The following is a 27,947-nucleotide window of genomic DNA, read 5'->3' as shown; positions in this document are numbered from 1 at the left end:
GGAGCTGGGACTTGAAGTTGGATATGTGACTCCAGTCATGCTCTTGACCTTTACTCTTCATGTAATATTAGGAGGTCTGAGTGGTTCGGCTCATCCATACCTGAACCAGACACCTCTCTATGGCTGGGTATTCTGCACTTGACATGATAAGCACCGTGACTGGAAATGTCCTCTCCCTAAAATTTACTTTGAATCGAGATCATCGGACATAGAAATAAGAGCTGAAACAACTCTCAGATGCCAGCCACCTAGTGCATTTGTTATGTGGTTATAGGAGACCGAGGTTAAGAAAGCGAAGTTCCTTGACTAATGTCACATGGCATGTTGGTGACACATGTGGGTCCTCTGATGCCCACTGTAGTGTTCCTTCTCCTGCATGCACTCCTCAGGAAAAGGAAAAAAATCCTGGCTAAGGATTTTTTTTTTAGAGGTGGGGATGTGATACTCTTCAAAATTCCCAGAGGAAAAGAAGTTGTAACAGCTCGAAACACGCTAGAACTAACATATAATGAAACTAGCTTCATCAATTCAGTGAATTTATTCACTACCTTCATCAAGACGAAAGAGAAAGCAAAGAAAAAAGATTTCTATCTTTTGAAGAGCCTTACCCATTGTGTCTGAGAAATATCTGCTTCCCAACAGCCATCATTTCATTCATATGCACACTGGACATGATTTTTAGAAAAGGGACCATTTATATTTATTGTACAAGTTGACTGATTCTGATTTATTGTACACACGACTGATTCTGTTTCCTCCTTCAGTATCCCAGTGACTGCATCCCTCCCTCCACTCGAGTGGCCACTGTCCCACCAGTCAGGCTCCTATGAGCTGCGGATTGAGGTGCAGCCCAAGCCACACCACCGGGCCCACTATGAGACAGAAGGCAGCCGAGGGGCTGTCAAAGCCCCAACCGGTGGCCACCCTGTGGTTCAGGTATGGACTTGAATTCTTTTTATTTTGTGTCCCTTATTTTTTTACTGGATGATTCACTTCTGCTAAGCCACTGCCTGTTGCTTTTTAGGTTGAGGTATGTGACTCAGCCTCTTACTCCTCAGAGGGGTGGGAAATTTAAGATTGAATTAGTATCTGAAGCTAATGCAGCTACTGAGAATCCAGAGGAGAAAGTTGTCTTGAGCTGGATAAGGACAGAGATGGTATTCATGTTAAAGCCACTTCTTCCCTACTCTTTCTGACTGAGAAACTGCTAGAGTTTGGTAGACATTTGTATGTTGACAGAAGTTTCTGAAGCCATCATTTTGTGTTTAAACTTCAGATGAGAGTCTATAGAGAAAAATCAATATACTCTTGTAAAATATAGAAAAGTAGAAGAAATTAAAACTCCACATAATAAAACTGCCTGAAATAACTATTATTAGCATTTAGATGTATTTCCTGTTGCCTCTTTTCTATTCACAAACATGGCAGTGTCTATGACTATACATTTATATACTCGATGTTAGAGTAGTTTGTACTCTGATTTTTTTTTTTTTACTTCACATTTTACCATGAGCATTTCCTCTTGTTTTTTTCTTAATAGTTATCTTTCATGTCAGTGGCTTTTAATTCATCCTCGGATTTTTTTTTTTTTTAATAAGTAGAGAAGTGTTCTTTTTTCTCCAAAATAGAGTTGAAAACTTTTTAATTGTATAGTCTGGTTAACCAGCAACTGCTGATTGGTACCTACCAATCGTTTATATTAATTTAACTTTTTAAAGTATTTCCCTTCAAGTGGAAATGAGAAGCCTATGATGACAATCTGATGCATCAGAACCCTTTAGAGTAGTTGTTAAAAATATAGATTCTTGAGCGTTCCCTGGAATTAGTTAATTAGAAGCTATGTAACATGAGTAGAATTCAGACAACGAACAAACAAACCCCAGCTCCCCAAATCTCTGCAGGTGCTCTGGGTGTGTACACCTGGTTAAGGACTTTTATGATAACGTTAGGAACTTATAGATCCTGGCAGATGCTTTTTCTAAATCTGACATCACTGCCATCTTGGGATCTGTTTCTATTCATTGCGTCTTTTCCTTGACCATGAGTCCCATCTTCCTCTTTCTTTGCATGTCTAGTAATTGTTGACTGTAATCTGACATCGTGATGATAATATATACTGGGCATTGTAGAGACTCTGGATGTTGTTATTTTCTTCTAAAGGCTAATCTATTCGGGGTTGGGAACCTCCCGGCTTGGAGGATGGTGTTAGTCTGTGTGTTTGAGTCAAAGCCTCTGGTTGTAATGAGAAACTCATTCAAAGCAGATTAGAAAAAGGAGATTGTATGAGGGGACTGCTGGGTTAGGGCGTAAAACCAGGCCAGGAGACTCAACTCAAGAAGCCCCCGGACTTGGGAAGTCAAGGTTCAAGACACTTCTTTGCTCGGTCAGGATTTATTCTGCAAGTATTTGTTGGGCATCTACCTTTTGTCATATGCTGTGCTCGATACTGATATATATATATATATACGAAATATAATGAATTAAAAAGTTATGAACTCTTTCTTCATGGAGCTCATGAAGCTGGGGGAAGGAGTCACTGACTAATTACGTAAATGATAAAATTACAAACTGTGGCAACTGGCATGAGGGAAAGCCCTTGGGGCTCTGGTTGTGTAAGACGGGGGACGAACATCTGTTAAGATTTTCCTGAGGAAGAGACTAGAGCCTAGATTGCGTGGGAGGAACAGCATGTGCAAAGGCCCGGAGGCAGAAGGAACCACATCAGAGGACCTTAAGGAGTCTGGCATAACTGGAGTATGAAGGGCCAGAGAGAGAGGGGAGAGAGGCGGGAAGGGACCAGGGCATGCAGGGCCTGGATAGCCACGGGGGAGAGTTTGGCTTTTATTCTGAGATGTGAAAAGCAGGAAAGAAACATGACTTGATTAGGGGTTTGATAAGACCCAACTCTGACTGCTTCTTGGGGGTTGGAGCTGAGATAAGGAACAGAGCCGGGAGCTTCCGTCCATGGTCTCTATGCTTGTAGGGCTTCTTCATTCTCTGATCATTCGACAAACGTTTGCTGAGCGCTCCTATGTACCAAGCATGGTTCTAGGTTCTGGAATATGGTATGAACAAAATAGCCAGAAATCCTCACGCTCGTGAACTTACAGTTGAGCAAGATGGTAATAGATAACACTTAGCGAGTGTTTACTGTGTGTCAGACTCTGTTCCGAGTGTTGTGTGTATTAACTTATTTAATCCTTAAAGAGCCCTATGGAGCAGGTTACGGTTAGTTTAGGGAGATGTCAAGGAACCTGTTCAAGGTCATAGCTATTGAGTGGTGGACCTGAGACCCAGGTGTCTGGCTCTACCTGCTACACCACTTTCCCGATCTTCTGCGTTTCTCTTCAGGCCAGCTTTCCCTGCCTGATGGAAATATGCCCACACCTCCTGCCTATGACTTTTATATGCTATTCCAATTCCAGCCCCCTTACCAGCTCACTGGGGCCCAAATCTTTGTTCTCAGTGAGATTCTAATTGGTCCTGTTTGGGAAGGGTGCCACCCACTGGTCCAGTTAACTCAGCCAGAGCGGACAGGCCATGTGAGGTGCTAGGCTCTGTTCACCCATTCATCAGGGCCTAGGGCCATGGAAAGTTCCAGAGAACAGAATGGGCTGAATGTGCAGTTCAAAAGACACCTGCTATACCGTATTGGAAGTTCACGCCCCTTCTTCCAACAGCCCCCAAAGATCCATCCTTTTTCTTGCTCGTATCTTTGAAAACTCAAAGTGTGACTTAAAAATCTGTAGCCGTATTCTCAAAAGACACAAAATGAAGTATTTAAAAAAAAAAATCATTTGAATAGCGTGTTCTCTTTAAAATGAAATGTGCTAACCTCTGCTTTTTTTAGCGTAGGAAGTCAGTTTAAAAAAAAACTCCTTTGAAAAAATGAAGGAAAGAGGGGACCTTGAGAAGATGAGTGCTCTTAACCTTTAAGGAGGTGTGAAAACCCCATTCAAAATCTGGAGGGTGCCCCTTTGTTCCCAGAAGAGCAACCAAAGCCCCATTTTTGTACCTTGCCTAGAAACTTCTGCTGGTTTCTTTCTTGGTCTCTGTCTGTCCCTTTATCTCGCCATCTGTTTCTATTTCTGTACTATGCCACGTCTCCTTTTACCTCTTCTCAATTATTGGTCCCCACCCTTCTCGTTTTTTATTTGCCACACTATAAAACTTAATCTTTTTTCGCATGCTTAGTGGTTTTATGCTCCTCTTTATATGGAAATAAAGTGAGTACAAGACCATTGCATTCTCTTCCTTTAAATATAAAATTTTAAATCTTAAACATATGCTGCATCTAGCTGGTTTTTTTTTTTTCTTCTTCCTGAGTGTCACTTGGTCTTGGAAGAAAGTTTGTTCCAAACCTTAAATGCTTTTCACATCTCTTGACTCATTCATTAGGCGAGCATTTTGTTGAGGACCTACTGTGTGCTAGGCAGTGATAATATGACGGTAGGTGAGATCAACACAGCTCCTGCTGTGGCAGAGCTCAGGGGGCACTGGAGGTGCCCAGGATGGTTTGGTGTAACCAAACATTGCCGAGATGTAGGTGGATCGGGGAGGCCAGGCAAGGACAATCTGGAATGACACATGGACTCTTAAGTAAGACATGGCGGCTGGTCAGAAGCTCATCTGTGGGATTCACAAGTCGGGGGTAATGTCTTCAACAAAACAAACCATGCCAGAGTACTTGGAAGACCTGCTTTAGAGGGAGGGTCTTGTCAAGGAGGTGACTTACCAGCTGGGACCTGGAGCAGGTGATAGAGCCAACGAAGAGAAGAATGATGCCCTTCCTCCCTCTGTCTCGCTATCTCTTGGTGGTAGGAGAGCGTTCCATGCACAGAGCACAGCTGGGGTAAAGGTCCCGAGGCAGGGAAGAACTTGGTGTGTCTGAGGAGCTGAAGGAGGGCCAGTGTCACGTGCGTTTAGCTCGAAGGGTGACGGGTTGGCAGGACCAGGACATGCAAGACTCATAAGCCAAGGCGAGGAGCTAGGGTTTTATTTCGGGGGAAGGGAGTGACGAGTTTTGAATAGGGGAGGGAGGTGATTCTGATTTAATATTTTGAGGATCACACGGTTTTTCTCTAGGGAGTGGGTTAAAAGGACTAAGAGGGGAAGCAAGGAGATGAATTCAGCAGGCTGCGGCGTGGCTAAGTGAGAGAGCGAGGGGGTGAGGATGAGGAGGTAGCAGCGGGAGAGGAGGGGGTGGATTCTGTGGTGTGGTCTTCTGGACTTGGTGCCGGCTTAGATGTGGGAGGTGAGGGAGCACCTGGGCTGGAAGACGGTGTCATAGGCCAGGTAGGACGACTTGGAGAGGAAGTCATTTTCCTAGCGGAAGATTATGAGTTCTGTCTGGGGTGTAGGAAGGGCTTGCGAGATGTCCAAGCAAAGATGTCAAGTAGGTAGTTGGGTATATGCGCCTGGAGCTCAGGAACAAAGTCTCGGACTTTCTAATTCTCAGGCTCCTGGAATGGCTTAGACCACATACATGCGCCATCACTCACGGGCTTGGCGTGTGTCCGCTTGGCGCGTGTCCACTTGTTGCTACCCTCGGTAGCAACCTGCATCTCTCCAGAAGCGATGCGCTGAGGAGAGAGAGGGTGGAGAAGCAGGATCACACACGGACAAGCTCACGAGGGCCAGGCAGTGAAAGGAAATGGCCGGATGAGTCAGGGAGAAACGGGGTGCTGGAGAGCGGGGCGCAGCAGAGTGTGCGCCTCGTCTCTCGGAGGCAGCCCCTCTTCGGCTCCCGTTGGTTGTGCCATGCTGGGATGTGGGTCCAGCGCTGCTAGGTTTTACAGTTATTTTTTCAAATCTGAATTTTTATGTGAAATTTCTGATGATTACGTTGGGGCTACTAAATCCAACTTTAGGTTAGCTTTGGCTCAGGGCAAATAGCCTCCAGTTCGAATCCTGTGGGGGGTAAATAAGGACTACATTACTTCAAAGTTTATCAAGTAGAAAGGGTGACAAGAGCGAGGCTATATTTCTATGATTTCTAAGAATTGTCCAGCTCAGGAGGGAGCCAGGCCCAGCAGACTCTCCTGCAGAGCTCTGAATCCCATTGAAATAGGTGAAGTTTATGGTTTTTTCCTGGGAGCCAGAGAATTTTAACTCGTTTGTCTGACTTTGACCCGTTGGGACCAGTTGAGACAGGGAGCCACTCGACTCACCTTGGAAGGAGCACACGCCTCTGGTGGACCGCTGCCATCATCTCCTCATTCCGTTTCCGGACAGGACACGCTGGTCCTTTGGTGGCTTAAATGTCCGTTCATAGGCGGCTTCGCGAGACTGGGCTTTACGTGTTTCCCCAACTCTTCACCTTTTGAGATCTAATAATGTTCCAGGTGAGAGTGGCCTGTATAATGCCACTGTCATTTAATCCTCCCCCTGCCTGCTTCCAGACCCTTTAACCATATTCCTGCCGAGAAATTCCCAGTAGAGGACACTTCATTTTATTCCTTATCCATCCGTGTGCTGGGACTTTCAAAAAATGTTATTCTTACCTCTCCCTGGGACATGTTTTCAACTGAAAAACAAGAAAAGATTGGAAAGCCATCCTTTTGGTTAGAAAGTGATCAAAATATGAGACCGTTTAACCACAGCGCACACATCAGTGTCCTTGATTCTTTCAAACAGATGTTCAGACATATGGAGAAACATGGATAGTTCCTTTAGGAGAGAGTCCTCACAGATGCAGAAACCTGATCGCTGTTTCATCCTGGCTAACAGCAACGAGCTTCGTTGCAGGGCGAAGAGTCGGGGGGCCAGGGGCGCACCTGTTCAGGTTACCGCCACCCCCCTCCAATCCAGGGGAGGCCAGTTAAGTCTCCAAGCTTTCAGCTCATAAAATGGATTTCCTCTCGTTGGATTTCAGCTCTTGTACTATCTGCAACTCGCTTTGAATTGTATCTGAGAGAGGGAAGAAAGGAGCCAGGCGGGATTTTCTCCTTGCCAGGCGAAGCTGGAGTCGTGACATTGAGCAGTGCTTCCTTTGGCAATTGGCTGGCATGTTGGCGTCTACTGGACTAACGACATTTTGTCCTCGGCGAGCCCCGCAGGCAGCTCTTGCTGATGCTAATCTGTCTGGATCAGGGCTGCTGTGTTTGCTTCTACAGAAGGTTCAATCAGACCTTCTGGAAAGGGAAGGGAGAGGGGAGCGAAATGGTGAGCGGAGGCTCAAGCTTCTGGCGTGTTTTGAGATCACTGGGGCGCCCTTCGCTCCTTCGGTCCGTGGTCAGGAATGTTTATTAAGCACCTTCTATGGGCTAGGCACCGTTCCAGGCGCTGGGAATCCAGCAGTGAACAAAACAGACAGAAATTCCTGCTCCTGTGGAGCTGACGTTCTGGCTGTGGGGAGATAAACAATAAATCTAATAAATAGGAAAATTAAATAGCACGTGGAAGGTGATAAGTGCCACGGGATGAACTAGCAAGGCCAGGGCCATGGGGAGTGGTCACATAAGTGGCATTTGAGCAAAGAAGGAGATGAAGGACTAGGAGGTGCGGGGACCTGGGGCGGCGTGCTGCCCACTGAGGGGACATCGGGGACAAGCTGAGTGCAGTCTAGGAACAGAGAGGAGGCCTGTGCGGCAAAAGCAGGGTGACCAGACGGGGTCCCAGAGGAAAGAGGATGGGCGGATTCGGGCTTTGGACACCGTTTGAGGACTTGTGCTCTCCGTGAGGTGGGAGCCGGGGGTGGGTGGGGTCTGCTTTAGGTTTTAGCAGGACCCCTTCAGCTGCCACGCTGATGAGCGTGGACTGTGGGGCATTGGAGGGAGAAGCAGGAGATGGCTGAGGAGCTGCTGCAGGCGGCCAGGCCCGAGAGGCTGGTGGCTGGGCCAGGGCTGGAGGTAGAGGGTGTTCAAAATGATTGGATGCTGGGTATATTTTGAAAGTCGGACTAACTGGAGGTTTTGCAAGATTGGCTATGGGCGAGACGCATGATATGGCTGTAGTCTTGGGGAGGCCACAGTCCATCCCTGTCCATCAAGGTGACCCTGTCCATCCCCACTGAGATTCTTCCTATTTTCCAAGGGAACCCATCCCCTAGGGATGGCTCGACCCAGCCTTTTCATTTAAAGATGGGGATGGGGTGGGTGGGTATGCCGATCCATTCTCATCACCTGCTCCTCATCTATACCAGTCTCCTGATTATAACACCAGTGATTAGTTTAGAAAACCTGTTAAAAGAGAACAGTCTAAACCAAGTGCTTCTGTGGGTCAAATGCAACCCCCTGTGTGTGACCTTGACCTCCAAGGGTGAGCCAGGAGCTGACAAGGAGATGGTATCCAGGGTAGGAGCTGGTGCAGGCAGAGTTGTGGGGTGATGAGGAGGTGCAGGGCTGGGTGGTACCAATCTCGTGCCAAAGACACCCCGACGGTAAGCAAGGAGTGCTTTTAGTTCACGTTGGAAGATAAATTGCCGTGAGTAATGGGCATCAGGACAATATTGTCGCCAAATGTAGGCAGGAAACAGCTTCCGGAATCTTGGAGAAACAACTGTTTCAAAAAGAAAGATTAATTCTGAAGCTTCCAATATGCCTGGCAACCAGCAGGAACACCTAGAGGAAACTTCATCTGCTCCACAAACGATTTTTCAGGTCCCTCCTTTGGTCTGGGCACGGTGGCATGATGCTGAAAGCTACACTTACTGAGTGCTTACTGCATACTTCCCTTCAGGCGACCTACTTAATCTTTGCGATGAGGGCATGGAATAGAGGTGGTAGAATTACAACTCTCATTTTACAGACAAGGAAATGGGGACACTGAGAGGTTAAGCAACTTGCCTGAGGTCACCCAGCGGGTGAGCAATGGCGTTGGTTTGGATGTAGGCGGTTGGAGGCCTGGGCCGCCCCTGAGCCATCCGTCTGTGCAGTGTCTTGGAAGTAGAAAGAGCTGGTTGTTTGGAGCTTTGGGATGCTGGGCAACCGGTTTGGCTGCAGTTTCTTCAGGTATCAAGTGAGGAAGACCTCCGTCTTAGAGGTTATTTGCTTTGTCTAGTCAAGAGTTGTTCGGATTCTATGCAGAAGTGCCCAGCATGGTCTTTGGCACAAAGCAGGCGTTGGCCCCACCGTTGTTCTTTCTTGAGAAATACAGCGAGTGGTATAGATTTGGGATCTTTTGAGCTCTATTAACCTAAGATTAGATTCCATTCAGGCTTTTTCTGGTTGAGTTAATCAACGCTGACACTAATCTAGGATAGATATTGAGAGCACATTGTTTGTTTTTTACACGTATGGTCTTATTTCATCCTTGCAGGCACACGGTGAACTGGGGCTATTTTTCCCATTGTACAGATGGATGCAGAGGCACAGTTGGGGGTGGGGGGACTCATGTCACTTAAAGTCAGGCACCTGGGCAGAAGTGGTGCCCTGAGCTTGGCTTTTAGCTTCTGGGTTCTCATCTTTCCACTTAGCCATTCGTTCATCCATCACCTGCTCCCAGCCGGCTCAGTGTTGAGCCCCATTCTGGAGTAAAATAAAGTCTGAATGCTTGTGGGGGGGGGCTCTGGGGGGGTAACATGAGGGAGAGCTTGGACGGGGCTTAGGAAAGGCCCCACTGCAGCAGCAGCTTTGGGCAGTACGCAGCTGGTGGTGTGATTTGAGCCCTGGACCCAGATTTGGGTGTTTGGGTCCTGCCCTTGCCTCTGCTTTCTCCACTGAGAGACCTTGGGCAAAGCAAAGACTTTAAAAGGAGGCATCTTCTGGAGGTGGATTTCAAGCACGTGGTAGCTCCAGCAGGCTGCAGGAGGAGGAGACTGCGACCCCACCTGGGACCCGTCTGGAGGCCTGAACACTCTCACTCTGACTGTCTGCAGGCTGGTGTGCAGGAGGCTCTCCCTCCCCAGCTGGCCCCGCCCCCTCCCAGGTGTCCTGTGGGTTTAACAGGTGGGAGAGTGGTCTCAAGATCTGTTTATCAAACCGTCAGTATTTTCTAGTTTGGTCCCATGAATGAGACTCATCACTTCCTCAGAAGGAGTCAGCTCCACCGACAACAAAATCCTTACCTGGCCCATGAGGGTGGACAGATTTTCCCAGGGCACCTGTGCCCTCTGTGAGGGCAGCGGAGCCAGTCTCTGGACCTGGGAGACAGCGTCGAGGTTAAAGCCACTCGTCCTGAGCCTCCTGGAAGGCTGTGGGCTGACTCTGCCCATCATCACATCTGTTTATTGAGCACTTTACTATGTGACAAACGATTCACACGGAGTGGCTCAGGCCGGCATGTTGACCCTGCTTTGTGAATGGGGAAACGGAGGCTCAGGGGCATTGAGTGCCCTCTCCAAGGAGCACGTGGTCTCGAGTGACAAAGAGGCTGGCCCTGACCGAGCTTTTCCCATGTGCCAGCTGCAGGCGGTAGTGATGCTGTTATTAACTCCATGTAGAGATAAGGAAACTGAGGCTCAAGGTCACACAGCTCATGAGAGGGGATGATACGGAGCCTGCCTCCTGGATCTTTGCAAGGAATAAATGACAATATGGTCAAGTGCGTGGAACAGGGCCTGGGCCGCAGCGAGTGCTCAGTATCTGCTTGCTGTTCTCGTTTCTTCTTATTGTTAGTTTTCTTTTGCACCATCCTGGTAGGATAAAAAGGGAGTGTTTGTTTTCACAAAGACGTTTTGATTTCGTGCTGTGACCCCAGAGCCGAGACGGGTGTGAGTTAGATACTGATGACATGGATGCCATTAGTGGCCCTCATTTCCACACGTGCTCTTCGCAAGGTCAGAGGACTTGCTCAAGGTCATGCAGCCTGGATAGGATGGAGCTGATTTAGAAGCACGTCTGTCGGGCTCCTCGGCCAAACCATTTCCACTGTTCTCTACAGTCCTCAGGCCCACCGCTTAGGAGTAACAGGTTCTGAACGTTCTGATCCAGGTTTGAAAGAGTTAGGGTGGGCGTGAGTGTGTATGTAAACACAGACACGCGTATGTCAATTATTTACATCTTGTATGTATAAATATACACACATACACATGTATATGTAGCACTGGATTTACGTGTAGATGTGCATAAGTGCATATGTTTGCGCTCCCTGCATTTTTATCCGATTATGAGTTTCTTTTATTTTCTCTTGTTTTACATATGTGTTCATTGCGTAACACACATAGGAAAGTACTGCTGTGACCGCTCTGGCGTATTTCCTTTGAGTCTTTTTATCTTGCACTGGCAAACTCAAGCTCATCGTGCTTAGCCCCTGCCCTCCTTACGTAGTCACGTCTGTACGAAGTTGTTTTCGTGAAACCAGGGGTGGAGTAGCATTTACCAAGATTCTAGTAAGATTCGCAATTGTTGTAAGTGCTGTCTCTGTATAAGCGATTATAATGCTCCCTTTATTTCTGGGCAGTATTTGGAGACACAGAGAAGTTAAGTAACTCGCCTCAGGTCACACAGGAAGTGGGTGTGCCATGAACTGAATCTAGATAGTTTAGCTCTCAAGCCGCAGAGAAGAAATAGACATCTTTAACGATTGATCTTGAGATAATTTTCCACGGGTGCTCCTAGGGGCTTTTATTGTTGCTTAAGTATTTTTGCAAAATTTAAGAAATCCAGTCTGGTCAAGCATCCAGTCAGATTTTTCCTTTGTTAGCTCGCCCAGGCCCGTGCCTTGTGTACGGGCGTCTCCCCACCCACCTGGCTTCCTTCCCTCCTTGCTTTGGTCATGGCAGCCAGCAGGCCCCTCCCAGGCACAGAACAATAGCTGGCTTGTGGGGCCGCAGTGGACTGTGGGCTGCTGTTGATCTTCCCGAGCATGTCCTGGGGTAGCCTGCACTTGGGCTTGGAGAGGCAGCATCTCTAGGTCCCAAGTGCACGCTGTGATGATCTCAGACCTGTTCAGATGGTCCTGGGGTCTATCGACCTTCAGCCTTAGTTGTTCTCATCACACTAGTGGTTTGACTGTGCCCAAGGATAATCTGACCTTCTGGGGCGTTGGTCTCCCTAGTGGCAAGTTGGACAGAATGTTTATCTTATAGGATTTCTTATCTTACAGGATTTCTGTAGGAGATGAGAGTGTGTGTACAACCATTGGAACAGTACTGAGTGCAGACTTCTTTGTTTTTTTTTTTTTTTTTTTTTTTTGATAAATTAAGTTTTGGGGAGGAAATGCCCTGCGTGGTGCAGAATTTCAAAGGTACAAAAGCTGCACAGAACAAGGCGCCATACCCGGTGGCCACCCCATACCCGGCGGCCACCCCATACCCGGCGGCCACCCCCATACCCGGCGGCCACCTCTTCGCCCTGAGGCCCCAGTAGTTTTCTTGAAGATCCTTCCAGAAGGGTCTGTGTCTGTCCTGATGGTTGTTTTCACTGTCGTCATCACCATCATCAGCATTATACTTTATAAAGGACATGGCAGAAGCCCTGTGCATTTTAAATTCTCAGTGAATGATCGAGGCGGCTGTTACCGTGGAGCTTAAAATGACAGCGCGTTTCAGTTTTCTGGGAAGGAGGTGAAGCTGAGTTGATCTTGCCATCGTTTATGTAAGCAAACAGACCTTTCCTCAGGGAATTTAGGTGTCTGTCAGGGGACCCCATCTTTCTTAGCCGACACTTGTTATAAAACTGTAAATCCTGTTCTCATGAACAGTTTTTGTAACAACCTGCATCAGGTAAATGTTTGGATTTATCTGACCCCCCCGCTTAGTGACAAAATAATCCATTAGTGTACACTGACTATGTCCCACATCTGGGCACATAACTTTTCTCCCTCATCAGAAAATGATCCACTGGGGACAAAAGCAATGGGTGGTACCAGCAAGGGCATCACGCCCCGATGAAACAGTAGCAAGAAAAGTGTTGACACATATCGATCGTGCTTTCGCCACGTGCCAGGTACTGTGCTGGGTGCTCCCCACTCAGTCTGGTGCACGGACCGGAAGCACAGACATCCCCTGGGAGTTTATTCAAAATGCAGAATCTCAGGCCCCACCACACCCTGCTGAGTCAGAATCTGACTTTTATGAGGTCCCCAGGTAGTTTGTGTGCACGTTAGAGTCTGAACACATTTTCTAAGACAGGGGTCCTCAAACCATGCCAGCCAAGTCCGGCCCGCCGCCTGCTTTTCTAAATAAAGTTTTATTGGCACACAGCCACACCGCTTTATTTCCATCTTATATGGCTGCTTTTGCGCTGCAGTGGGAGAGTCGAGTCCTTGCAGAAGAGACTGTATGGCCTGCAAAGCCTGAAATGTTTACTCGCTTTACAGAGAAAGTTTGCTAACTGGAGATGGAGATGGAGCAGGGAACAGGGCAGACAAAACCTTGTTCCTCCAGGGAGCTGGTGTTCTGGTGGAGGGAGACGTATGGCAAACCAGTAAGTCTACGATCTATTAGGTGGTAAAAAAGCAGTAAGAAGGAAAATAAGGCAGGAGCGGGGATGGAAGATGATTGTGAGGGGTCGGGATGCTCTTTTAGGGAAGAACTTTCTGAAGAGGTGAAATTTAACCAGTGTTTCGAGTGCAGTAAGAGAGTAAGCTGTGTCCCTGTCTTTGGGGAAAAGGTAGGAGAGGGAAACGTTAGCGCAGAGGTCCTGAGGCAGAAGCTTTCTTGGTGTCTCTTTAGGCATCAATTTAGAGGTGGGAGCTGGCCAGTTTTGATTTAGGGGTCAAGTATTGACAGCGTATGTGTTTTTCCTTTCCACATGACTGTGCTGTGGCAGTTCAGAGCCTTTTATAAGACCATGGAATGTAGACAGAGGCCCCCAAGTCACAGCCCTGGGAAGTCTTCTGTGTGTCACCGGATACAGTCGCACAGGCTGCGCACTGCACGAGGGCACTGTGGATCATGAGAGCACCATTCATATTTGCGTATTTATCAAGACAGCGTTCTGACGCATGCCTTCTAAGGGTGTAGAGGAAGAGGTGTCTTTCGTTAATCTGCACGAAGTACCAGACAATTTAGCAGTGGCTCTGGTGGTACAATTCTTCAAAAAAGAAAAAAATTCTGACCGTGAATGTCTTCAGGTTATGGACATTTGTCAGTTTTTGCATCGCTTGCTTGGCTCACTCACATTGCCTACGTGGCCCTTTAAGGCATTTGGATTTCATTCTTAATAGTGAGAAAGGCATCTCTGCTCGTCTTAGAGACATCCCGACTCCATTCCTTCCTCTCTTGCAGATGGGGCACGCGCTGCTTCCTCCTTCCCACCCCCTAAACGACCAGACTGGCTGGGACAGTGAGGGAAGCCTTGTGAACTTCTGCCCCTGCCTCTGTCTTGCTGTGCGACCTCAGCCCACACACTTGTCCCCTCTGAGCTGTGGGAGCCTTGACCCCAAAGCGAGGGGGTAGGAGCTTTGTAGACTCCTCCCATTTCTAAACTTACATGAGTCTATGACTCAGAGTGACAGGTATCACCTGAGCAGAGGTGCCCGTGTTTAGTTTTTGTTCACTTCTAGGTGGGAGCTCCGGCTGCTCTTCGACTTGGCCTTAACTTGCATGGTTTCCTTGCTCCCAAGTTGACTCAGTCAGGGACTCGAAGCTGTTGTTGTTTTTTTTTTTAACAGTTTGGGGCTGATTGAGCTAGAAGGAGATTTAGAAATCATCTAGTTGAATGACTGGTGTGACCGATTCATGAACCATTTTACTGAGGGCTTCAGCTACCATTTTACTGAGGGCTTCCTATGTTGCAGAGTTTTGCTCAGCTAACATTGTCTCATTCAGTCTCACTGAGTAGGTGAGGTAGGTACCATCATCTTCAGTTTGCAAATGACCAGATGGAGGCTCAGAGAGATGGTGTGAGTTATAAAGATAACACAGTAACTAAATTGGCAGAGCTACAGCTCAGACTGTTCGAAGCAGTGGTTAGAAATGTATGATTTATTGAGCATGTGTGATATCCCAGACATTATCTAGGCACGGGCTTGCATTTCCCGTTGTCACCCTATGCATTGGGGCCTGTTATCTCACAAACGAGAAAACTGAACCCCAAAAAACTCTGTGACGCGCCCGGGGTAAGGCTTATGCAAGCATAACCATTGCAGATTTCCGATCTCTCTCTTTCTCGCTTCTCTTTGCTTTGTGAACTTTGACGTGCATCCTGTTTACCTGTCGGCATCTGTCTCAGGTCTGGGTCTGTGCCAGGGAGGGACATGCTGGCACTGGGGTGGCCGCGGACTCAACCTTCGCACTCCCTTCCTTCTCTTTGCTCTCGGGGGGCCACGCTGTCATCATTCCTCATCCGGGTGACAGCGATAGCCCCTAGCTGGAGTCGCTGTCTCCACTCGCGCCCCTCATCCAGTCTGCTCTCCAGGCGGCAGCCGGAGGAGTCTGTTTGAAATGTGAATTGGTCCGCACTGCTGCTCTGTTCTGAGTCCTGGCGTGTCTCCCCGCTCACTCGGGACACACAGACTCCTCTCCACGGATCGGATGGCAAGGCCTGGTGACTTCTGGTCCCCGCCCGCCTCCGCATTCTTCCTCACTCTGCTCTGGCCCTTGCTAGTCTTCAAACACTCTAGGTAGACTCTGCCTCAGGGCCTTTGCACTCGCCACTCGCTTCCCCCAGAGATCCACATGACCCTCTTCTCCGCTTCTCTCAGGTCTCACTTTAATTGCTACGTCCTCAACGCAGCTTTCTCTGATTCTTCTATCAGAATAGCGACCCTTTCTCCTGCCAGCCTCTGACCCTCTACTTCTGTTGGATTTTTTTTTTTTATAGCCTGACATATTCTTCCTTTCTTCCCTCCTTCTCTCTCTCTCTCTCCCATTTATCCGCCCTCCATCGTTGCTCCATCCCATTCCCAAGCACGTTGCCTGTCGCACAGTAGGCACTCAATCTGTCCCATGAATGACGGTTGAGTGATTGTCACCACTGTTCCCCTGAGGTGTCAGTGAGCTCGTTTGCCCGGGCCCCTCAGACGCACGATGCCCTGGGAGTTCTGGTGATGGATGTGCTGACATGGGCAGCTTCTCAGCAGCTTTCCTGTGCAAAAGGAAGCAGAGGAAGGAAGTGACAACAATTAAGAAGGACCAGTTCAGTTCACGGGGACGTGCCCCGGCTTCCTCTGCCCCTCATCTCTCTCTGCCCAGCGTGACTTGGGCTCGCCTGAGGCAAACAGAAGTCGTGACTTGATGGAACGGGCACAACTTAGTTTTATAATGATTAAGAAGAAGAAGAAGAAAAAACCTTATTTTTCACTTTCCTTTTTTAAACAAGAAGTATGCCGTGGGTGTTCCCTTGTGGTTTTTCAGTCAAAGAGAGGATTGTTGTTGAGCTCCGAGTTCCCCTTGGGCCTTCAGCTTTGCGTGTGTCTAACTTTAACTCTGAACTAACGCTTTTAGGGCCCTGCTGGGATCGGGGGTCGGGGGTCCATCTCCGAACAAGGCAACAGACTTGTTTATTGTGTCCCAAGTGTGCTCTCACGGGCCACCTCCTCATCTCACCGCATCCTCTTCCCCAGCCCCGTCCAGCCCCTTGAGCGAAGGGGAGGGGGAGCGAGCGGATGGAGGCAGGAGCTGCAGGAACCGGACTCGGGTGAATGTCCATGGTGAGGGGGTGTGTCCGAATGGGGGCTCGAGTGCAGGTGTTAAAACAAAGCGGGGGGGGGAGTCAGTGCTCAGCCAGGGTCTTTGACACGTATTGCCAGGGAGAAAAAAAAATGCAGAAAAGGGTTATGCAAAAATGAGATTGTACGAAGTTTAGACGGTGACTCAGAGCGATGCCGTGGGCTTGTGTCTGCGGAGTCCACGCTCCTGCTCCATCTTACACACTTGTGCCCTGCTCTCTCACGCTGGTCTTTTAGGTGTATTTTTTTTTGGTGGATTTGTTATTTTTCTTGCCAGGGGAGCAAAAGAATCAATTGGCCGAGGTGCCCCTCGACCTTGGACCCAGATGTTGACATTGTAGGCAGGTGCATTGCTGCCCTCTGTGTACTTTGAAAAGTGCTCGTCAGGTGGGAGGTGGACTTTGGGAAGCTCTGACTCGTTGGGGACCTGGATGCAAGGCCTACCTTGTGGCCAGACGCGTCCCCTCTCAAGGCCGGGATGGGAGTGATAGTTCCCAGTGTGAGGCTTTTCATCATCTCGTGGTGCCATCTACCAAGCCCCAGCTGAGCTGCTGAGGACAGTGCGTCCTGACTCTGTGAACTGAATCTGTGGTCCCTCTCAAACCCTCTGCAAGAGAGGAGGCCTTGGGGCTTGCTGGCGTTCTGGCCCCACAGACTCGGCTGAGGTCTCATCGTGCCCATCTGAAGGTCATCATTGCCAACCCTGATCCCTGTCGAGCGAGCGGGGACCCATGTGGGTCCAACATCGGCCTCGTTTCCAAGTGCAGATGAGGCTCAGGGGGCAGGCACACCCGTTTGCAGTCACATTCGGTACAGTATGTGGCCGTCCTCTCGAGAGCCATCTCTCTCAGCTAGCAGAGGACTTCAGAGTTTGGGCGGCCACCCAGGCCTCACTAATCCTTAAGGAGTTAGAGTGAGCTTTTCCTTCTTACAACAAACTTCATTTCCCTTTCCTTCAAAAAGTTCTTGGCAAACGGTGGCTTCTCAGCCTCTCACCTCTCCACCACGGGAGGCGAGAACTTCTCTCTCGCCGTGGAAAGACCCTGCGGGGGCCTCATTTATGGCAGCTGAGTTCCAGCCCCTCACACCTCACAGGTCCCGAGTCTCAGGCCTGGGATGGAGGCGTGTGAAACTCTTGGCCAGGGTCGGCTGCCGACCGAACAAAGATCCGAAAAGAGTAGCGAAGGAAAAGAGCTTTGGGGCGTTAAATAATGTGTGCGGGGGCGGGGGGAGGCGTGCACAGACCTCTCAAGAGCGAAGTGTGAGTGAATCACTAATGTGTGCTGCATTCCCACTTGAAAGTAAAAGGAAAACTTTTCAGCAGAGAGGAACTAGGAGCAGCTGTGGCCGAGGCGCACCAGGCTGGGGGCCGTTCGGCTTGGTTTTGCTTCCCAGGTGCACCCCCTCTGAGCCGGGCACCTTGGGCAGCGTGCTCGGCCTCTCCGAGACGACAAATGGAAATGCAGTGCCTGGCGTAGGGCTTGGTGTGGGAGGTGGGAGCAAGGGCCACGTCCTCCCTCTGTGTCCCGTGTTCCAAGGAGGACTGATAAACCAAATAAATGAACGGTGACATCGAGCTGCCTTAGAGAAAGGTTTGACATCGGCGATGGCGATGGTGATGGTGATGACGGCAACTGCTGACGTTTGCTGAGGACTTAGTATGTGCCAGGCACCATTCCAAGCTCTTTACAGGTATTATATCATTTAATCCTCGCCACAGCCCAGGAAGCGGGCATTATTACCCTCACACCCCCCTTGTGCAGATGGGGACCGGTGTTCTGTAGCCCCGACAAAATCTTAGATCTGAGACACATCGAGTCAGAGCCGCCATGTCTTTGCTAGGTGTTTCTACCTGTCCCAGTGGGAGAGCATCCTGACACGGATGACAGAACTGTGCATGGACCGAGTGCCCTCAACCCACTGGACCGTGTCTCTGTCTCAGAGCACCCTGGGCCTCTTGGGGAATTGGCACAGCCAGGTTGTCCTACAGTACTGGGCCAGGTGGCTTAGATGGAGGAGCTGGCTGTGTCCAGGGCCCGGCAAATGAGAACCACACTTGGGATGAAAAGATGCTCAAGTAACGAGAGGCTCTCTCACCCTGAGAGGACAGTAGAGTCACCATGTCCATCTGGGACATTCACTTCTTGAGTGGAAAGGTGAGCAGATTGCCTGTGAGACCCAAAATGTTTCTCTGGTGTGGCACTGATTTCACATCCTGCAGACAGGACATACCACCGCGTCCACAACGGCCACATGACAACATTAAAAGAATCATAACGAGGAAGATGGTGATAATCTTTATTGAGCGCTTACTACGCACGGCACTAAGAGCTTCACGTGCAACGACCCATTCGTCCTTGAACTCTGTGACGAGGAGGTGCTGCTTCCACCTTACACATGCGGAAGCATTTGTGGAGAGTCTGAGTGACTTGCCCAAGGTCAACAACTAGTGAGTTCAGCAGCTGAGACTAGAGCTCAGGTCCATCGGCTCCCGAGGCCCCCCCTTGACACTGCTGGGTTCTGCTGCTCTGAAATCTCTGCTTCTGGTGTCCCGATGGCAAAACCAGGGCCCAGATGGTTCCGGTGGCTTTGCAGAGGCCACATAGCTAACCAGAGGCCCAGGCTTGGAGGCACGTTATTGCATCCTCCCTCTCTGAGACGTTGGCCCCAGGCTGCCGACTCCAGCATTGACGCCACAGTTCTGTGCGCACACGGACATGTGGATGACCGGAGGACAGAGGGCGACATGAAAGGAACACGCTCGGCCTTGACCAGGGCCCAGCCCCGGCGCTCACTTGGAGGCGGTTGAAAGGAAAGCTCCCGATAAGGAGATGCTTTATCACCCTCTTGACAGGCCGAGCTTCCTCCCTCCTGTTGCGTGAGCCTTAAACCTCTTCCAAGTCCCTGGCGTGGAGCCCCGGTGCCACCCGCTGCCACCGCGGGCTCTAGCAGGGGCCGTCGGCGGATGGGGGTGGGCCCTGGGGGGTGGGTGCCGGCCCTTTGAAAGGCTCCAGAGGGCCCCACATCGCCCTTATCTTGGCCCGTTGGTGCTTCTGGGCCGGAAAAGGGAAGCACAAAGAGGAAAGGCTTTCTCCTGTGGCTTTTGTATTTGGTTCACATTAAATGAGGCCGGGCCGGGGTTTTGTTGTTTGTTTTCCCACTTTTCAGCAAAAGGATGATGGATGACTCTTGGCGATGCCGGTGCCCGGTTCTCTAAGGGTGGCACGCCACACGCCATGCCACACTCACGCACACTCCCACCCAGCGGTGCTGCAGAGTCTCCCGTGTGGCTCTGGCACAAGCTGAGGGCCGTGCCAAGCTTGAGCGGGGGCTCCTGGCCCCCCAGATCAGCCCGCGGAGCGCCGATGAGCACAGCGGAGGCAGGGCGTGGAGGCCTGTGAATTCATTCACTCCGGGGCGCTGGCAGCCAGTGGCCTTGTCTAGACAGGAAGATGTGTGTGATTGGATTTAAAGACCAGGCTCTAGCTCCTGCTGGGGTGAGAAGGAGCCTGGGGCTTTGGGGCCACGAATACAGCTTCCCCAGGCCGAGGGAAGTCCAGACGGTGGTATTGGGCCAAGTGGAGAGGAGACCGGACCATAGCAAGAACCTTACGCCTTTCGCGGGAGTGGAGCCCGGGGCTAGGGCGTGTGTGTGTGTGTGTGTGTGTGTGTGAGTGTGTGTGAGTGTGAACACTGTCAGTCCGTGGGAGAAGAGAAAGTGAGCCACGGAGAGTCTGATACCACGCAGGTGGTCATATAAGCAGATGCACATAGAGGCCCCTGCATGCTCGAGGGTGTGCCCAAGCTGGTGGGCGCAGGCTCATGGGAGCCGACTGTTAAATTTACAGGAATTCTGCCACATTTTACTCTAGTCTATGTCCCCGAGATCCTTCCTATCCATGGTACCAGTGTGACAGAAATGGTGTGTGATGGTGAGCTCCGCACGTCTCTTTCCAAATCAGTGACGTCACATCGGCCGCTGAAAATCAGCCGTGGCGGCAAGTCACACCACGGAAATTAGCAGACGCTGCAAACCAGGCCCCTCCCTTGGAGCAGGGGCTGTCAAACGAGCCAGCCCACTGCTGCGTACCCAAGAGCCAGAGGGACAGAGAGGCAGGCAGGCAGGCAGCCGCCTGAACAGACGCCTTTCGGTTTCAGGAAAACACATCAAAGCTTGATCCGTCGGTCGATTTTCTGCTTCCATGCCCTTCTCTGCACACAGGACTCTGCCTCCAGCACCAGGCAGGGCTGGGGCACGTTCCTAAGTCCTCAGCAGCTCTTCTCTGCTCACGGAGCAGGAGTGCGCAGAGCCTCTGCTGTGCCTGGGCACCACCCCAGGTAGTTCTCTGAAGCAGCCCCTTCAAGATCTGCCGGCTCCCAGCCCACGGCCCCCGCGCGCCCCCCCCTCACCCCCCGAACCCGCTGTGCTCTCTCCGAGTACCTGCTGTGATGCGCTTTGGGTGTCAATCAGCATTCTGCAAATGGTGGTTTCCTAGGAGCCATGTAGGTGAATTTGATGGCGCATAGTCAGCATTTTTAAACATTTGTAATTATTTTATCGGCGCTTGTTTAGGTTGTGCATTTATGGGCATCTTTGATTTCCAACCAGTGATCCTGGTTTCCTATTTATGGTAGCGACATAAAGTTTCTTTTAAAATAAATTTTTTTTAAGTAAAAGTATGAATTAAATTTTAAAGAGAAAGATCCAGTAACTGATAGTCCAGTGATAGATCAGGGAACGGGCTGGAGAATGGGGTTTCAGGCCCACGGCGGGGTGCTTTCTCCCCCATTCTGGGACAAGAGGAAGAGGAGATCATTCAGTGGTCGAGAGAATGGGCCTTGGAGCCAGACCTGCCCAGGCTGGAACCCTGGCCCCTCCCTTCCTGGCTGTGTGGCCTTGAACAAATTGCCTAACCTCTCTCTGCCTCAGTTCCCTCTTGTATAAGATGATAGTACCTGCCTCACGGGGCTGTCATGAGGACTGAATGAGCTGACAGAGATCGGCACCTAGAACCAGGCTTGATATTTAGCAGTCCCTCAATCCCGCATTATGTGCTCCTGCTCCTACTGTTATGATGATGAATTATAGTGCCCCAGCCCCCACCCGCCCCGCCCCCGCCCAATATACAAATCTTCCCTAGCATGACTTTTTTGTGACTAGGCGGTACTCAACAAATATTTGTTGACTTGAATTTTAAATTTTTAGAGAGCTGCCAGGCCTGGCACCTTTCAACCAGGAAAAAGCAATTCGGAAACCAGACAGAAAGTAAGCAGCCGTTTTATTTCTAGCGAGCGCCATCGTCACTCCTGCATGTGTGTCAAACGGCCGTCTGTTCTCCATCCACCTCCCCTCTTTGGGAGTCCCTTTCTAGATGCTTCTTCGGATCGTGCAGAAGAGGGCGAGGAGTCTCGAAGACTGACTTGTGTGTCGTTACCCGATACATTTCTGAGCAGTTGGGTTTTTTGACTTTCGTGTATGGTGGTTTCTTTCAGATTCACGTTCAATACTGGCTCTTCAGAGACGTCTTTTGTGAAGCCTTTTGTAAGGCAGACTTGTGTGCTGATGCTGTCTGCACCTGGAGTTTTTTTTTTTAAACGGAGGCTCACCTAAACATGGTCATCCTATTCTCATGAGATACAGTTGAGGAGAACAGGAAGGCATGAAGGAAATGACGTGATGGTGGTGGGATAATGTGTCTTTTGATTAGGCTTAGGTTTGCTTGCATCTGACAGAAACCAGAATAACAGTTGTTTAAGCACTCAAAATTTTATTCTCTTATGTGGAAAGTCTAGAGCCGGGTTGTCCAAAGTACTGTGAAGTCATCAGGGATCCAGGCTTCTTCTCTTGTCCTATTCTCCTCAGCGTTACCTCATGATACAAAATAATTGCAGGAGCTGCTGCCATCACATCCATTTTCCAAAGCAGTAGAATTCTGAGGAAGCAAGAAGACAGGGCAAAAGGGACTTGCCAGTTGGCTTAGCTTCCTCTCAGGAACCTTTCTGCAAATCTTCCCCACACTTTGGCCTACATCTCATTGACTCAAACCTAATAATGTGGCCACTTTCGTCTGCAAAGGAGGCTGGGAAGTGTAGACTCTTAGCCGTCTCTTTGCCACCCGAGATCATTGGGATCCTGTTACTAAGGAAGGGAAAATGGATAACAGCAAGCTAGTGGCCTCTGCCTTAACAGATGACCTTGAAGAAAGATATTGTGACACTGTTTTTATAAATACAGTTTTAACGTTTTGAGAGATGTCCTTCATCTGCTATCTGATTTTCCATAGCCTGTGGGCTAGACAGTTAATTACTAAACTTGTAGATGTGACAGGGCTTTGAGAGAGGTCCATGGAGATGCCACCAGATGGGAGGGCAGGAAAGGTCCCCAGTGGTGGATGGTCCCCAGAGTCCTTTGAAATTCTCTTTAGTCTGTGTCCAAATGTCAAAAACCCCTTACCTTCTCTCTGGCTAGTCCTATTTTAGTGCTGAGTTTCCAGGGACAGCGTGTGACACATTGTAGGCACTTTATCTGTAGTTAGTAAAAGAATCCGTGAGTGTGAGCCTTGGTTTCCTATAAAATCTGGATGAACACCTTTGTCCTTTGGGCCTTTATATTTAGAACATGTTCTAAGCAGCTGTGGACATGGCAGGTGCCAGGCGCCTTTAAATGTCAGTGCTCGAAATGTTAGGCGAGGTGCAACTATTATTATTTTTTAGCAAGTGTTTTATAACTAAGGGGATATGTGCTCACCGTTGAATGTTTGAAATGTGAAGATTCCTCGCTTATTAATTACTTACTAGGCACCTACTAAGTGCCAGGCTCTTGAGTCCAGGCGAACGCAAAGAACGAGCTGTTCATTCCAATGAGGAAGCAGACGTCGAACAGGTTAAACCATAAATAGGGTGACTTCAGATCATGAGGAGGTGTTTTAAGGGGAAAAGGTGGGCAGTCGGAGAGAAGGCCTGGGAGGCGGATTAACTTCAGTCTGAGGTAGTCAGGGGATTTCTTTCCAGGGAAGAGTTCAGAGAGAGAGAGAGAGGGAGGGAGAGAGAGAGAGAGAGGCAGGTAGGTGCAAGCGCCCTGAGGCAGGAGAGCTTGGGCGTTTGAGGCGTGGCAAGGAGCAGGTGAGGCTGCCTGCAGTGGGTGCGGGAAGGAGCAGTAGGAGCTAAAGCTGGAGAGAGAAGAAGGAATCCGATGATCTGGGACTTTGCGGGGCATGGAATTCGAATTTAAGTTTTTATGCATCAGGAAGCCACTGGTTGGTTTTAAATAGAGGAGTGATGTGATTTGCCCTAAAAAGATCCTCTGGGTGCTTGTGGACAATCCATTTAGGATGATGGGGAGGGTGGGCAAGAGAAGCAGGGAAGATTATACGGGGTGCAGTGGTCTAGGCAAGAGATGGTGGTGGTGGAATGGGCTGGGGCAGGCGGGGGAGGGGAAGGCGACAAGCAGAGGATTAGTGTGTTCTCGGAAGTAGCCCTTTGAGAGCAAAGGAAAGGTTTCTGATGCAGGCTTTCTGCAGAAAAGCTCCCTCTCCACCAAATGTCGACTGAATTAAAGAGTGGTTCTCAGTGGGGCGATTTTGTCCCTTGGGACAATGTCCAGAGACATTTTGGGCTGACACAGGATAACCTTGGTCAATAGCACCGAGGCTGAGAAATCCTGATTTCCTGGGTTTTTACCCCATATCTTAAATAAACTGTGGGACAGTGATAACCCTGAAAGTCGCCATCCAGTCAGAGAGGTACCCAATTCTTCGCCAAAAGGACGGGTAGTAACACTTCTGAAGGACGGCTTCCGGCGTAAGCTCTTTGCTGAGAGGCCCTCTGATGAATGAATGAATGAATGAATGAGCATGAGAACTGCCTCCTTGAAGAGGTGAGTCAGACTGGACGGGCCCACGGGCTTCCATGGTGTTATGGAAGCCAGGCCCCGTGCGGCTCCACACAAGAACGGGCTCCTTGTTCCTGGATGATGGGATTTGTTGATCTGCCAGCGGGCCCCGCCCCTCCCCAGGTCACCGACAGAGGCCGGTCTCAGCGCCGTCTGGCCTCACCAAGTGCAGGGTACAGCAGCTATGCCGAGCCCTCCCCAAACCCACCCTTTGAAACGAAAGAAATTGGATCTTAAAATCCCAAAATAGAGGGCGGAAAGGTACACATCACGTCTGCCTTCTCTTTTTTTTCCCTTGTGGCAAAAGTGACTCAGAATTCTTGGTCTGGATCCAGAGAGACCTGCGAGGCCTTTGAGTCGGGGACTGGGGTGTGGGTCGGGGGGGTGCCGTCTGATTGGGGATAACCCACCTTTTCAAGGCCTTGGCGGGCTCAGCCGTCTCCCTTGCATTTCACGAGTCCTGCCTTTCCGCACCCCAGCATCTCAAGGTTCTTTTTTCGCTTTTGGCTGTGGTACAGCAGGAGCGGCCAGAGCTTCTGCCTTGCCCTGTCTTCGGTGGGACATTTCTGTGATTTTCTTTGTGATGTTTTGTCACAGTGTCCTGAGGGGGGAGCTGCCCTAGCACTGTGGGATTCTTATCCCAGCATCCCGGAGGCGTTCACACTGCTGTTGGTCCCACTGTTCGGGGGCGATAGGAGCTCAGTGTTTCAGTCACCCTCTCCGGGGGGACTCAATCCTGGCCCCCTTCCCTGCTTCTCCCAGAGCCCAGGACCCTGCAGACAGCAGACACTTTGTACCTCAATATCAGGGCAGTGCCCTGAGTTGAGAGACTCCTGGAGAAATGTTTTTGAAGCATGCTGTGTCTTGTTGTCTGGTCTTTGGGTAAACACAGGAGGCAGGGGGCGTTGCCTGTGCCTCGCTTTTCCCTCGTCATCTCCAGGAGGCTGCCAAGTCACTGCACTTTCGACTCAGTCTCTCCCCGTGTCGATCCCCAAATGCCGCCTGGAGAAGAGATTGTACACTTTATTTTTCCAGCCCAAGTTTGTCTCCCCTTTGACTTCCAGTGGAATTGGCCTGGTATAAGATGTCTCTTTCATGGTGAGACACATTCCTGCAGACTGGCTCAAATGGTAGTGAATTTAGGCCGACTCCAAACGTGGGGATTCTCTTCCAGACATGAATAAGTCTCCTTTCTCAGGGTCACTGGAGGATGACTCACTCGGCAATATGTTGAGCCACATAGGAACCTGAGCATGTTCAGTTATTTACTCAGCAAATATTTATCGAACATCTACTATATGCCAGGTACTATTCAAGATGCTGGGCGCAGTGATGAACAAGCTTTCATTCTCATCGCGGAGGGGCAGACACAATAAGCCATGCGTAAGATAACGCTTCTCACTGAGGAAGGGCGTCAGCAGGAGGGTGCGAGGAGGCTCTTCCCATAGCCAGGCTGCTCAGGGAAGGCCTGGAATTTTGACACCTGAGAATCAGGAGGAACCAGCAGCCCTAGAAAGACCTGGGGAAATAGCGTTCTAGGCTGAGGGAACAACGTGTGCAAAGGCCCCGAGGCAGGAACAAACTATGCCTGTTTCAGGAGCAGCAAGGTGCCCGTGTGACTGGACCAGAGTCAGGGAGAGGAAGTTGGTGACCTGGGCAGGGGCCAGATCGGGCAGGGTTTTGTAGGCTGTGAGGAAGAGCTGGGATTTTTATTCCAGATGTGTCTGGGGATCATTACATGTCAGAACGGAGAGGCAACCGTCAAGCTCACTTCTTCCAAGAACTAAGACTAGAGAAGAGGAATTTTATTTCCCTAAGTCACTCAGCCACAGGGGAACGAATAGTAATAAAAGTTAACCTTTCTCGAGTGCTTGCTACATGCTTTATACGTAGCTCACTCGGTCCAGCAGCCCAGTGAGTGTGCGGTGTCGTTCGTCCCGTTTACAGATGAAGAAACTGAGGCCCAGAGAGAGGAACTAAGTTGCTTAGCGCAACAGCGTGAGTGCCGGGGCCGGGCCGTAACCCCAGACGGTCTGGCTCCAGGGCTTGCGACTCTGCATGTTACACTGGCTCTGGCCCAGGAGGGCTGCAGAGAGAAGATGTAAAAAGTACTTGTTTGGTTTCTTAAAAAAAAAGAAAAGGTAAACAAAAAACAACACCTCCCCTCCCCCCGCCCCAACTTCCAAAGGTCCGCTCAGAGAGGTAGTGCGTATTTCGGTCCAGGACCTCCAGATTCATCTCACGGAGGCCTCGGTTACTCCTTGGCCTGGAGATGTAGTTGGTCTGGATGGGGATGCTGGCGGGGAGCTGTGACCGAGGTGACATTTCTGTCCGGTGGCCCAGAAGCTGGAGGTTGAGAGTGGAGAGGGGTGGGTGGGAGCAGAGAAGAAAAACTTGGGGTCTGCGGCTTGCCCCTGACCGGAGGGGAGGGGGCACAACGACCCAGTGTCTTTGTCTGAAGACCCCTGGGGGGCTATGGGGAGAGGGACTGGGGTGTAGCATTCTCTCCTGAACCCCATGAGGCTGATGGGCCTCGCCTCTGATCTCTCCACACTGTCTTCCTATGGCTTCCTCGGGGTTTCAAATGTGGCCGTGGTAATTGGAAACAAATTTAGCATGTTTCAGGCCATCAAGCGTCCCTTCAGTGAGCGTGCTTGCTGTGCGGTAGATATGTCTGTTTTTAATTTCCAGTGATGTGAGAAATATAGAATGACTTGATTCTTAATTTAGAATACTGACAGAGGCTGACTTGTTTTGTTTTCGAGCCCGTGCAAAACGTCTAATTCTCTTTTGATGGCTCACCGTGTGATTTCTAAACGTGTCCCCTTCCGGGGCACATCTGTTAATTGCTGGTTGTAGAGGTCTCCTGCCAGGCTGAAGACATGTCCAGCCAGCGGGATCCTAGTGTGGATCTCTGGAGATGCTGACACCTCTGTTTGGAACAGGGCATCCAGGTACCAGTTGTCCAGCCAGCTGAATCCCGCCCTGACTGAGCAGGACACAATAGATGCCATAAGTCAGGGAGAGAATTGCCTGAGCTGGAGAGAAGCCATTGTGGGCAGCGTAACAGCCCTTTGTCGTGGGGCCAGGGAGGGGCAGGAGGGATTGAGGCCACTTTGAGCCCTGCTGTCTGGCTGTCTGTCCTCCATCCCAGGGCTGCGCACACATCAAGCACCTGCACGGTATTCTAAGCACTGCAGGTGCCTCGGTGAACAAGACAGATAAGCCGCTGACATTCTAGCGGGGGCAGCAGAAAAAAAATCAAATAAAAATATCACTTGGTGTCAGGTGGTGATAAATGGCTGATGTAATGCGAAGCAGGGTAGATAGATGAAGAGGGAAAGGGTGCCATATTGGGGTCACCGTGGGGGACGGCCTCTCCGATAAGGAGTCATCTGGGGAGAGGTGTGAGTGGAGAGAGGGACGAGCCCTGTGGATATGGGGGAGAGCATATCCAGCAGGGGGAGTAAGTGTCGAGACCCTGAGACGGGAGCATACCTGGGGGGTACCTGGCTTTTTCGAAGACAACACGGCCCATGTGGCTGCAGTGGCAGGAGGATGG

At 50.1% G+C, this 27,947-nt stretch overlaps 1 protein-coding gene across 10 annotated transcripts in view; it reads left to right on the top strand.

The window, feature by feature from the left end:
• The window catches only part of NFATC2 (nuclear factor of activated T cells 2), a 143,513-nt gene that overhangs the window by 33,249 nt on the left and 82,317 nt on the right, over positions 1-27,947 (top strand). For all 10 annotated transcript variants that reach the window (XM_039864636.1, XM_039864637.1, XM_039864630.1 and 7 more), the window contains exon 3: positions 765-936. In XM_039864636.1, the coding sequence (XP_039720570.1) occupies positions 765-936 (172 nt within the window). The remainder of the gene's footprint in view (positions 1-764; positions 937-27,947) is intronic.

The sequence above is a fragment of the Pteropus medius genome, unplaced genomic scaffold (assembly GCF_902729225.1).
Source record: "Pteropus medius unplaced genomic scaffold, Ma_sr-lr_union100, whole genome shotgun sequence".
NCBI lineage: Eukaryota > Metazoa > Chordata > Mammalia > Chiroptera > Pteropodidae > Pteropus > Pteropus medius.
Note: the sequence above shows the minus strand (reverse complement) of the source record. Positions and strands in the feature narration are given on the sequence as shown.